Consider the following 12,888-nt stretch of genomic DNA (forward strand, 5'->3'; position numbering starts at 1 on the left):
CACCCAGGCCACAAATCCTGAAATATTTACTCTCTGGACCTTCATAAAAAAAAAGCTTACCAACCCCTGCTCCAGAGCTTCTCAAATTTGGGTCATTCGTGTATCACCTTTAAAAAACTTGTCAATCTGTAGATATACTCCCTTATCATATTATTTATGTTACTTGTATTTAACTTATGTATTTTATTTATTTTTGGGTGCGTTGGGTCTTTGCTGCTGCATGCAGGCTTTTCTCTAGTTGCAGCGAGTGGGGGCTACTCCTAGTTGCAGTGAGTGGGCTTCTCGTCGCAGTGGCCTCTCTCGCTGTGGAGCACGGGCTCCAGGCGCGCGGGTCCCAGCAGCTGTGGCTCGCGGGCTCTAGAGCACAGGCTCACTAGTTGTGGCGCATGGGCTTAGTTGCTCCGCGGCATGTGGGATCTTCCCGGACCAGGGCTCAAACCCGTGTCCCCTGCGTCGGCAGGCGGATTCTTAACCACTGTGCCACCAGGAAAGCCCTGTTATCTGTATTTAAATAAATTATTTGAAATGGAGACTTTTATTTCTAAGCATAGAAATCTAACATTAGCCATAAATAAATGCTAACTGTAAAATAATCACTAATAAATACTATTAACAAATTCTAACTAGACAGTGTTTCCTGCTGGAGTCTCCTAGCCTGGGATCTGCTTGCTCTGTATTAGAAAGAGATTTCAGGGGACTTCCCTGAAGTCCCCACAGTGCACCACAACTTCTGAGCCCGCACTCTAGAGCCCGCGAGCCACAACTACTGAAGTCTGCGCGGCCAAAAATAAAATAAATAAATTTATAGAAAGAGATTTCAAAGACCGATTAGCTCCAAACCCACACTTTTTCCTTCGCGTGAGCACTGGGATCCCTCATTCAACGCTATGAGTCCCGGATGGGCTCCACTGTAGGGGCTGCCCTGTGCATCCTGCAGGGCGTTTAGCAGCATCCCTGGCCCCTGCCCTCTCGATGCCAGCGGCGCCCCTCCCTCGGTTATGACAACCACGAATGTCTGCGGTCATTGCCAGTGTCTTCAGAGAGGCGACAGAGACAAAAACTGCCCCCGGTGGAGAACCAACCACGGCAACTCACATGCAACTAAAGTGATCATCACATGCCCCGCACTGTGGCGGACAACGCTGTGGCCAAGGAGACGAGAGGTTCAAAACACCTGTGTCTGGAGTCTCGGCTCCATGGCCGCATGCTGCTCTCTCGTGTGTAAGAGTCACACAGGTGGTGGGCTTCCCTGGTGGCGCAGTGGTTGGGAGTCCGCCTGCCGATGCAGGGGACACGAGTTCGTGCCCCGGTCTGGGAGGATCCCACATGCCGCGGAGCGGCTGGGCCCGTGAGCCATGGCCGCTGAGCCTGGGCGTCCGGAGCCTGTCCTCCGCAACGGGAGAGGCCACGACAGTGAGAGGCCCGCGTACCGCAAAAAAAAAAAAAAAAAAAAAAAAAAGTCACACAGGTGGTGATGGTGAGCGAGTGTGACGAGGGTCCTGTGGTCCAGGGGGGAGCCGAGAGCCCGCCCTCTGCAGCCTGGGCCAGGAGGTGCCCCCGGGGCCCTACCTGACTGGGTGCAGGACTTCATGTGCTCAGGCCAGTGGGCCTGCTGGCAGGGGTAGTCGCAATAGCTGGTGTTCCAGCAGCAGTAGAAGATGGCCTCCTTCTTGCAGTTGGCGCACCACTGCTTCTTCTTGGTCTCGTCCACTGCCTGCTGCTTCTCCAGCTCCAGCTGCTTCTTCACCTCTGCGATGAGCCGGTCCCGCTCCTGCTCTAGGCTCTGCCGCATCTCAGCCATGGTCAGCTCTGCCGGGTGGGGGAGGGGAGGGGAGGAGGGGGGTGGGAGGAGGGAGGGGAGGGGAGATGGGGGAAGGGGAGGGGATGAGGGGGGAGGGGAGAGGGAGGGGAGGAGGAGAGGGAGATGGGGAGGGGAGGAGGGGAAGGGGAGGGGAGGAGGGAAGGGGAAGGGGGAGGGGAGGGGAGGAGGAGGAGGGGAGGGGAGGGGGGAGGGGAGGGGGAGGGGGAAGGGGAGGAGAGGAGGGGGAGGGGAGGAGGGGGAGGGGAGGGGAGGGGAGGAGGGGAGGGGAGGGGAGGACGGGAGGGGAGGGGAGGGGAGATGGGGAGGGGAGGGGAGGGGAGATGGGGAGGGGAGGGGAGGAGAGGGAGAGAGGGGGGGAGGGGGAGGGGAGGGGGAGGGGAGGGGAGGAGGGGGAGGGGAGGGGAGCAGATGCCAGCTTCATCACCTGTCCCCCAGCCCAGGCCATGGGGTCATTCACACCAGGTCAGAACATGGATTCCAACAGACTCGGGCGTGGATCCTGGCTTGGAGATGCCCTGGCTGTGTGATACCCCCGGGTGAGTCACCCAGCCCGCCCAAGCCCCGGTGTCTACACCTGTAAGATGAGCATCCAGCACGCTGACCAACAGAGCTACTTGTGATAATGAACGTCAGGTGCCAAGGATGCAGAGAAGGGGGCCCCATGGGGATTCTGCAGGAAGCCCTCAAATAAACCCTTGAAACAATTTCCACTAAACTCACTTTGAACTTTATCATTAGTATAAGCCTTTTTTCTATCAAATACTTACATAGCACCTACTATCTGTAGGCACTGCTGTAAGCACTCTGTAAACACGAACTCCTTTAATCCTTTTATACTACTCACCCTATGCGGTAAGCATTATTATAATACCCCTTTCACAGATGAGGAAACTGAGGCTCAGAGCTAATAAGGGCAGAGGTGGGGCTACAACTTGGACGTGCCGTATCCTTGGTGTGTGGCTCTAATCTACCAGACAGGGCATCCTGACTGATCATTAGGCTAATAAAACAACTATCAAACTGCTCGCGCTACTGAGATTTCTCTCAATTTTACATCAGACAACAAGTGCAACACCTGGGAGCAACCTGCACACTGGAACAAAAGAAAAATAAATGGTTCCTCGATTCCTTAAAATCCTCTTCCTGAAATTAAAAAAAAAAAAAAAACACCCTCCAAAAAACCACCAATAAAGAAAATTAACCCCCGGTAAAGATAAAAAGCACTTGTATCCAGACACAACATTTCCAGCTAGGAGCCTGCCAACCATGACAAGCTCTGTCCAGCCCACATGTATTTTTTCAAATGTGTGGCCACTATTTTTAAATGAAACGATTCTGCATAAAAATAGATTCCTTGACTTTACAAGAAAAACAGGAAGAAGTGACAACATTCCAATAAACTTCCCTCCTGGCAACAAGGGAAGGAGCAGGGCGGGGGCGGGGCTTTCCTGGTAGGCTTCCAAAGGACTGGAGTTTGCGTGATTTAAACAAGTATCACCTGCAAGCAGGTGGGCACCCCCCCCCCCACCGCCCCCCGCCGGGTCTGCCTCCCTAACAGAACCTCCTGGTTGCCGGCACTCTGACTCTGAGGCTGATACTACTCAAGGGTCTGAAAGAAACTGCTCTGCCTTTGGGGGAAGGCCCTTTTACAATATCCCCACAGAGCGGTAAGCGAAACATCAATCTTATCTACAATCCATGGACCAACGCCCTCGCCATGACGTGGGGCACACAGGAAGCATCCAGAACTTTAAGATGCCTGATGGTCAGTGGTTACAAGGAGGAAAGTCTGGAGCCACGGCGCCCAGACGTGAACTACAGCTGTGTGACTTTGCACATGTCTGTGCCTCAGTTTCTGCTGGAAATAACAGACCCCTTTTTATCAGAAGGGTCTCTGTGAGAACTAGCTAATTCGTGAAAACTTCAGCCGGTTGCTGGAACAAGGTCAGAGCTCATAAGCAGGAGCTGCTACCAAGGCTGTTGTGATGACCTTGTTGCTGGTGTTGGTATTCTGAAAAGAGGAAAAGGAGGGTGCCCTCCAGCTCCATCCTTCATATCTGGTTTCTCCAGGTCAGACTCTCCAGGATGCTGTGGTCTCCCCACCAGTGGTGCATCCCCCTGCCCTACTTTTGATTCAATTCACATCTGGGTCAAACGCCAGGGGTGTCAAGAAGCTCACATCCAGAACCTTCCACAGTGCAGACCAAGTCAGCAGGACTTACCCAAGTTGTGTTTCATTTCCGAGAGCTCCTGCTGGTGCAGCCACTGGAGCTTCTCTATCTCAATCCTCAGCCTGCGAATCTGTTAAGGAGAAAGAAAGACTTTTTTACAAAGTGCACCTGGGTGCCTTTTACCAACAGGGCTCGGAAGCTCCAGCTCTCATTACAGGGTTAACGTCATGTGCTGAGGCAAAGAGAGGGCAGCCTGTGCTGGCCACCCCACAGCTTCAGTAAGAGAGGTGGGCGCCAGTGGGTTAGCCCAAATTCGGGAGAACTTCTGCTCCAAAAAGCCAAATATGGGTCGGCTGTCTCTTCCAAGAAATGCTCTAGGAAAAGCCACTTCAAGGAAGAAAAGAAGACCAGGTCTTCACGATAAATAGTACGCCACAGGTTTGAGGAGGATTTTGGTCTAAAACATGAGACAAAAACAAATAAGAACAAGCTTTATTGTGTCTCTTACCTAAGATTTTGGGCACAGGGGTGCGTGATCATCCTCTTCAAAGTCCAAAGCTTAACATTTCTGGAAACCATAGGGTATTTTGGGGGGTAGGAGTAAATTTGGAGCCAAATTCGTTTGGAGGAAGGAAAATGTAAACCCAATGTGAACTGATACAAGGCTGTTGACAGTGCTGGATAATCCCAATGGTTCTCAACTGGGATGATTTTTGCCCCCCCCCCTCTCTCCATGACACTGCAGTGCCTGGAGACATTACAGGTTGTTCCTGGCATCCCGGGGGTAGAGGCCAGAGATGCTGCTAAACGTCCCAGATGGACGGGACGGCCCTCACCACAGCGAATCATCTGGCACAAATGTCAGTAGCGTCAAGTTGAGAAATCCTGATTTATCAAACACGGTGGGAACAATTGTACTGTTTCACTGCAGAAAACCTTGTATCTAATCGTGGGAGGGGGGCTGCATATTACCTCATTAAAATCTGGAAAATTCTGGCACATATCTGGACCCAAGGTTTCAGGTGAGACATTACGGATCCATACTTTCCACTCCACGCCAGTTAAAATGAACAAAAAGGAACGAAGCATGGTAGCAGGTGGGGGTGAGGATGGGGAAGTTTTTCTAAGTTCTTGTTTGACGTCCCAGCACCATCATCACGAGGGTCACATCAGCAAAAATACCCAAGGAGATTCACCGTTTCTCTTGGGACCTCCCTGAAACCTTTACATTCATGTGGTTCTCTGTTGAAGGCCTATAGGGACACCTTCCTGGAGATTTTTTTCCTCTTCGTCTGGGTGCCAGCCTCACCCTGCCAGGTCGTCAATGGCTCTGCATGTGACTCCCCCCAGTTTTCCATCATGACTTTCAATGGCCTCTAGAAGTCCTGCCATTGTCATTTCCCGTGGTGACCTGTTTGCATCGGGCTTGCAGGGAATTAGCCTGGGAGGGAAATTCAGGGAGGCTTTTTTTTTTTTTTTTTAAAATAAATGGTCACTTCCTAAGTGGACATTTCAAAGTTTTAACCACGCTCTTCTCTAAGCAATCACCTAAATTAAGGAGGCTGGGGGTACACATTCCCGGACAACAGGGATCACCTGTATAAAAAAGTCCAAACTTTGGGAGAAGATGAAGGATCCAATTTTACATGGGGTCAAAAGCACTACTGTCCAGTCTCACCAATGGAATAACAACTCAAGCTCTGGTTTTGGCTGTATGAGTAGAAGTGAAGTGACTGCGGAGAGCAGTGTGTGTCTCCAGAGCGCCAGCTTCCTGGCAAAGTGAAGAAATACCCTCACCACAAACCCCCATCAGCAGAGCGAGCCTGGTGACCAGAGACAGGACCCGAGAGGGATTTCCAGAGAAGCTTCTTCACGGTGCCCCTACAGCAGCCCATAAAACACTCTTAGCAAATAGGGAACTGAATGTGTCATCTCTGACCTCGGCTATTGTGCTTCCAGTAGTGTTTTTAGAAAGGTCGTTATATATTTCCGTCATTGTGCCTTTTATTGCATCCATCATCTGAAAGATAAAAACAGAAATGATTCAGGTGATCACTTCCCTGAGGCTTTTTCTAGATGACACACATCTAAAATTTATCTGCATAAAGCAGTGGTTTCTCCGCTGGGGGTGATTTTGTCCATCCTGGGACACTTAGCATTTTTGGTTGTCATGGCTGGTGGGGGAGGGGGAGAGGGGGTGCTGATGGCATCGAGGAGGTGGAAGCCAGGGATGCTCAAAACACCCTACCGTGCTCAGAACAGCCCCTGCAACAAAGTTATCCAGCCCCACATGTCCCTAGGGCCAAGGTTGAGAGCCTGGTACGATCCAGGCAGGGTAGGAATCACCCCCGAGTTCCCTGTGCCATACCATGGGAGTAGTTCACAGCCATAAAGCTAATGCACAGCCACAGGTTTAAGTGGGGAGGATGAATCTGGCCCCAAGATGGTTTGGCCAGCACAGAGTGGGCTCAAGGGAGAGACTGTTTTGTTGCTGTCGGTTTTTTAAAATTGTTTCTCCTTAAAAAAACTATCATTTTACTGAGATAGTCATATACCATACAATTCACCCATTTACTATGTACAATTTAATGGCTTTTAGTCCATTCGGTGTTGTACATCCGTGACCACAATCCATTTCAGAACCTCTTCATTACCCCAAAAAGAAACTCTGCTCCCCGTGAGCCTTCACCCCCCCAATAACCACATCACCGCCCCCCAGCCTCTGATAACCACAAATCTGCTTTTTTGTCTCTAGATAGAATCTAGATTATTTCATATATGTGGGACTCACACAATACTTGGTCCTCTGTGACTGCCTTCGACTTCGCAGAAAGTTTTCAAGATTTGTCTGTGCTGTATTCCTTTTTAGGGATGAATAATATGGTCCACTGTGTAGATCTAGCTGGTTTGCTATTTTAATGCTTTTGGTCGGGGCATCCACTGCCTTTCCAGTTTCTTTCCCATCTTCCTTTTCTTTAACTATTTGACCCCTGAGGGCATCAGCAAGTCTGTGGCAACAGCTCACGTCCACGCAGCAGGCACCCAGGTGGCTGCTGACGGAATGTGTTTGCAGGGTGGGTTTCTCTTCTATCTGCCACTTGGCCACTGACCTCCCACATCACAGGAGGAAGAGGAGGGGACAGGAGACGAAACTAGGTCTCAGATCTGGCCTGGCCGCTGCCGAGGACCCCCTGTGCTTTGCAGTTTGTTCCAATTCAGTAAGAAGGCAGGACAAACAGCACCTTCACATCTGATGCCCGAGATCTGTTCTCACTGTTACATCTTCTCATCCACAACTCTGAGCCTCGGTTTCCTCATGTATAAAACAAGGATAATAACAGTGCCCCCCTTGTAGGGTACGCAAAAGGATTAAGTGAGAAAACCACAAGAAGACTGTGGTTCGGTACCTGCCGAGGAGTGGGTAGGTTCTGGACCACAATTCAGTGTGGTTCCTAAAGAAATACCTGTTTGTCTCATTTTCACAGAAAAATTAATTCACGTGAACATGTAATTGCAAAACTGTTCCCAACCCCCAAAAGAGTAACCCCCAATTCACCCCAAAATGGGAGGAAAATGAATAAATTATCTGTTGAGATTTTCGCCCCCAGCTTGTTGCAGGTGCCACAGGGGGACACTGCCAGCAAAAACACTTTGTGCTTGGGCTTCCCTGGTGGGGCAGTGGTTGAGAGTCCGCCTGCCGATGCAGGGGACACAGGATCATGCCCCGGTCCGAGAAGATCCCACATGCCACAGAGCGGCTGGGCCCGTGAGCCATGGCCGCTGAGCCTGCGCATCCGCGTCCGGAGCCTGTGCTCCGCAACGGGAGAGGCCACAACAGTGAGAGGCCCGCGTACCACACACACACACAAAAAAAACACTTTGTGCTTTATGGTCAGTCACTCAGTATGGGCCTCCTTACCCACATCCATTTAAAATATTAAAACAAAATTGCTTTACAAGGAAACTTCAGAAAGTGGATGCAATTCAATACTTTACTAATGCCATCGTTACATTCCATTTTAAAGAAATCATGAATTTGCGGACTGACCTTCATTCTTACTTCCAAATATAGCAAAGAAGCCAACAAAGAGCCCTTCTGCCAAAACACACAAATCTGGGTCTTCAACTCTGGGTCACCTCAGACACAAGAAAGTTCATCAGCTACAAAACTAGCCACTGTGTTCATTTTCTTAGCTGCAAAGAAAACGTCTGTCAAGAAGTTCATTCTTCAATTTTGCTCTAAGAGTGAAGGGGGCAACAGTCGGGGATGGAACAGAAGTGGCTGCAGGAGCTGAGAACACTGGTTTGCTGCAAACCACTAGCCAGAGCCGCAAAGCATCCTCAGTTTTCTCTTCTGTAAATAGACAACTTGGACCAAATCAATGGAAGGTGATACAGAAAGTCAAGTCAATTGCAAGCAGAACAAGAAGCCATTTGGGCAATACCAGACATTTTCTTAAATCAGTAATTTTAAAAATTACCCCGTTTCAATTTTCTTGCAATCCTACAACAGATCACATTAGGAAGAAAGGCTCTGTTTGGTGCCATTATGTCTTTAACACTTTCATCATAATCTCTCTCTTTAACAAAAGGAAGATGGGCTTAAGCTTCAAGCCTTGACAAAGAACAGGATCTGGTGAGGTTAGACTTAATTTTATTTCAACTAGTTAAGTCAATTTAAATAAAAATACTAAGTCAGTACTAGTTCAAGGTGATGAACAGGTAAGACAAAAACTCTGAGGATGGTAACAAGTAACTAATACTTGAATCCCTCCTGTTCTGAAACTCGGGGACTCTGTGACAATTCTCGTGTTTTATTCAAAAAGGGGCAGAAATACTAGATAAGAGACAGTTACCCCCAAGAAGCGGAGTTGCTTGAAAAAGCCACATGTGAGGACAATCAATGTGTGGACACTGGACAGCTGTGCTCAGCAGGAGTGGCGTGAATTCACAAGTCAGCTCAAAGGCAGGCTAAGAGCATACTCACTAGATCCTGACAGCTACCATCCAACACCAGCTTGCACACTCACTGATTATGTGACCCTGGACAAGCTGTGTGGCCTCGCCAGCTCTTAGTTTTCTCATCTATAAAACAGGTGTGCTTAACAGTACGGTCCTCACCAACCTGTCATAAAGATTGAGTAAGGAACACATAAAACGTGCTTGGGACAGTGTCTGGGCCAGAGTAAATGCCACGCAGACACTGGCTACTGCTAGTATCATCCTACCTAGTGTGACAGACACTCTGAGAAGGCTCCCCGTGACCTCAGCCCTCTGGGCTTTGTGCCCTGGTGTAATCCCCTCCAAGCATGGGCTGGCCTAGTGACCTGCTTCTAACCCCCGGAATATGGCAGAGGTAACAGTCCGTCACTTCTGTGATCACCTACATAAGACTGTGACTTCCACCGTGCTAGCAGGCTTCCTCTACCCCTTGCTGTCATGAAGCAAGCTGCCATGCTGGGCAGGCCACAGGGAAAGGGACTGAGGGCAGACTCCAGCCAACGGCCAGCCGGGAACTGAGGCCCCCAGTCCAAGAGCCCTCAAGGGAGTGAATCCTGCCCACAACCACCTAAGTGAGCTTGGAAGTGGATCCCTCCCCAGTCACATCTTCAGATGAAATCCCAACCCTAGCAGACACCTTGGAGGCAGCCTGCCAGAGGTCCTGAAACAGGGGACCCAGCCCAGCCAAGCCTGGACTCAACACCCACAGAAACTGTCAGATGAATGTGTGTGGTTTTAAGTTGCTAAGTTTTGTAGTGATTTGTTATGTAGCAACAGATAATACACCTAGATAGAATAAAAAGAAAATGACCAACGGAAATTCATGAGTAGAAAATTATATATACCACTCTCGCCATCTAGAACTAAAAGAAAAGATTCTACCTTTCACACTCAATAATAAAGCAACTCCTATCATGAGACTTCAAGAAGTCTAGAAACAACTATCCTCAACTCTTGTCACCCATTCTATCAACTTGAACAGTTTACCCACTGGTAACTAATTAGTAATTTACTCATTACTAAAGAGTCAAGTATTATTATTGCCTACCTAGCAATGTACTAAATACTCTTAGATTATTGTCATTAGCTACTATTAAGAGTTACTGAGGATAGAAAGACACTGGAGCTCACCAAAACAGAAACCCCACATCCAAAGACAAAGGAGAAGCCACAGTGAGACGGTAGGAGGGGCGCTATCACAATAAAATCAAATCCCGTAACTGCTGGGTGCGTGACTCACAAACTGGAGAACGCTTATACCACAGAACTCCACCCACTGGAGTGAAGGTTCTGAGCCCAACGTCAGGCTTCCAAACCTGGGGGTCTGAAAACGGGAGGAGGAATTTCTAGAGAATCAGACTTTGAAAGCTAGCGGGATTTGATTGCAGCACTTCGACAGGACTGGGGGAAACAGAGACTCCACTCTTGGAGGGCACACACAAAGTAATGTGCGCATCGGAACCCAGGGCAAGGAGCAGTGATCCCATAGGAGACTGAACCAGACCTACCTGCTAATGATGGAGGGTCTCCTGCAGAGGCAGGAGGTGGATGTGTCTTACCGTGAGGACAAGGACACTGGCAGTAGAAGTTCTGGAAAATACTCCTTGGCGTGAGCCCTCCCAGACTCCACCATTAGCCCCACCAAAGAGCCGGGTAGGCTCCAGTGTTGGGTCGCCTCAGGCCAAACAACCACAGGGAGGGGACCCAGCCCCACCCATCAGCAGACAAGTGGATTAAAGATTTACGTAGCTCTGCCCACCAGAGCAAGAGCCAGCTCTACCCACCACCAGTTCCTCCCATCAGGAAACTTGCACAAGCCTCTTGGATAGCCTCATCCACCAGAGGGCAGACAGCAGAAGCAAGAAGAACTACAACCCTGCAGCCTGTGGAACAAAAGCCACATTCACAGAAAGAGAGACAAGATGAAAAGGCAGAGGGCTATGTACCAGATGAAGGAACAAGATAAAACCCCAGAAAAACAACTAAATGAAGTGGAGATAGGCAACTTTCCAGAAAAAGAATTCAGAATAATGACAGTGAAAATGATCCAGGACCTCAGAAAAAGAATGGAGGCAAAGGTCGAGAAGATGCAAGAAATGTTTAACAAAGACCTAGAAGAATTAAAGAACAAAACAAACAGAGATGAACAATACAATAACTGAAATGAAAAATACCTAGAAGGAATCAACAGCAGAATAACTGAGGCAGAAGAACGGATAGGTGACCTGGAAGACAGAATGGTGGAATTCATTGCTGCGGAACAGAATAAAAAGAATGAAAAGAAATGAAGACAGCCTAAGAGACCTCTGGGTAACAACATTCGCATTATAGGGGTCGCAGAAGAAAGGACCCGAGAAAATATTTGAAGAGATTATAGTCGAAAACTTCCCTAACATGGGAAAGGCAACAGCCACCCAGGTACAGGAAGCACAGAGAGTCCTAATACAGGATAAACCCAAGGAGAAACATGCCAAGACACAGTAATCAAATTGGCAAAAATTAAAGATAGAGAAAAATTATTGAAAGCAGCAAGGGAAAAACGACAAATAACATACAAGGGAACTCCCATAAGGTTAACAGCTGATTTCTCAGCAGAAACTCTACAAGCCAGAAGGGAGCCGCATGACATATTTAAAGTGATGAAAGGGAAGAACCTACAACCAAGATTACTCTATCCAGCAAGGATCTCATTCAGATTCGATAGAGAAATCAAAAGCTTTACAGACAAACAAAACCTAAGAGAATTCAGCACCACCAAACCAGCTCTACAACAAACGCTAAAGGAACTTCTCTAAGTGGGAAACACAAGAGAAGAAAAGGACCTACAAAAACATACCCAAAACAATTAAGAAATGGTAATAGGAACTTACACATCAATAATTACCTTAAACATGAATGGACTAAATGCTCCAACCAAAAGACACAGGCTCGCTGAATGGATACAAAAACAAGACCCATATATATGCTGTCTACAAGAGACCCACTTCAGACCTAGAGACACATACAGACCGAAAGCAAGGGGATGGAAAAAGATATTCCATGCAAGTGGAAATCCAAAGAAAGCTGGAGGAGCAATACTCATATCAGATAAAATAGACTTTAAAATAAAGAATGTTACAAAGACAAGGAAGGACACTACATAATGATCACGGGATCAAACCAAGAAGAAGATACAACAATTATAAATATATATGCACCCAACATAGGAGCACCGCAATACATAAGGGAACTGCTAACAGCTATAAAAGAGGAAATCGACAGTAGCACAACAGTGGGGGACTTTAACACCTCACTTACACCAATGGACACATCATCCAAAATGAAAACAAATAAGGAAACACAAGCTTTAAATGACACAATAGACCAGAAAGATTTAATTGCTATTTAGAGGACATTCCATCCAAAAACAGCAGTTTACACTTTCTTATCAAGTGCACATGGAACATTCTCCAGGACATATCACATCTTGGGTCACAAATCAAGCCTCAGTAAATTTAAGAAAGTTTAAATCATATCAAACATCTTTTCTGACCGCAACGCTATGAGATTACAAATCAATTACAGGGAAAAAAACATAAAAAACACAAACACATGGAGGCTAAACAATACATTACCAAATAACCAAGAGATTACTGAAGAAATCAAAGAGGAAATCAAAAACTACCTAGAGACGAATGACAATGAAAAGACAACAATCCGAAATCTATGGGATGGGGCTTCCCTGGTGGCGCCGTGGTTGAGAGTCCGCCTGCCGATGCAGGGGACACAGGTTCGTGCCCCAGTCCGGGAAGATCCGACATGCCGCGGAGCGGCTGGGCCCGTGAGCCATGGCCGCTGAGCCTGCGCATCTGGAGGCTGTGCTCCGCAATGGGAGAGGCCACAACAGTGAGAGGC

General features: G+C 48.1%; 1 protein-coding gene across 11 annotated transcripts in view; it reads right to left on the minus strand.

Moving 5' to 3' along the window:
* The window catches only part of ZMYND8 (zinc finger MYND-type containing 8), a 126,307-nt gene that overhangs the window by 9,461 nt on the left and 103,958 nt on the right, over window positions 1–12,888 (minus strand). For 10 of the 11 annotated variants that reach the window (XM_065892451.1, XM_065892458.1, XM_065892457.1 and 7 more), the window contains 3 exons: window positions 5,933–6,013; window positions 4,045–4,123; window positions 1,570–1,809 (listed from right to left, as the gene is read on the minus strand). In XM_065892451.1, the coding sequence (XP_065748523.1) occupies window positions 1,570–1,809; window positions 4,045–4,123; window positions 5,933–6,013 (400 nt within the window). The remainder of the gene's footprint in view (window positions 1–1,569; window positions 1,810–4,044; window positions 4,124–5,932; window positions 6,014–12,888) is intronic. The other variant, XM_065892456.1, reaches the window with a different exon arrangement.

The sequence above is a fragment of the Phocoena phocoena genome, chromosome 15 (assembly GCF_963924675.1).
Source record: "Phocoena phocoena chromosome 15, mPhoPho1.1, whole genome shotgun sequence".
Classification (NCBI taxonomy): Eukaryota; Metazoa; Chordata; class Mammalia; order Artiodactyla; family Phocoenidae; genus Phocoena; species Phocoena phocoena.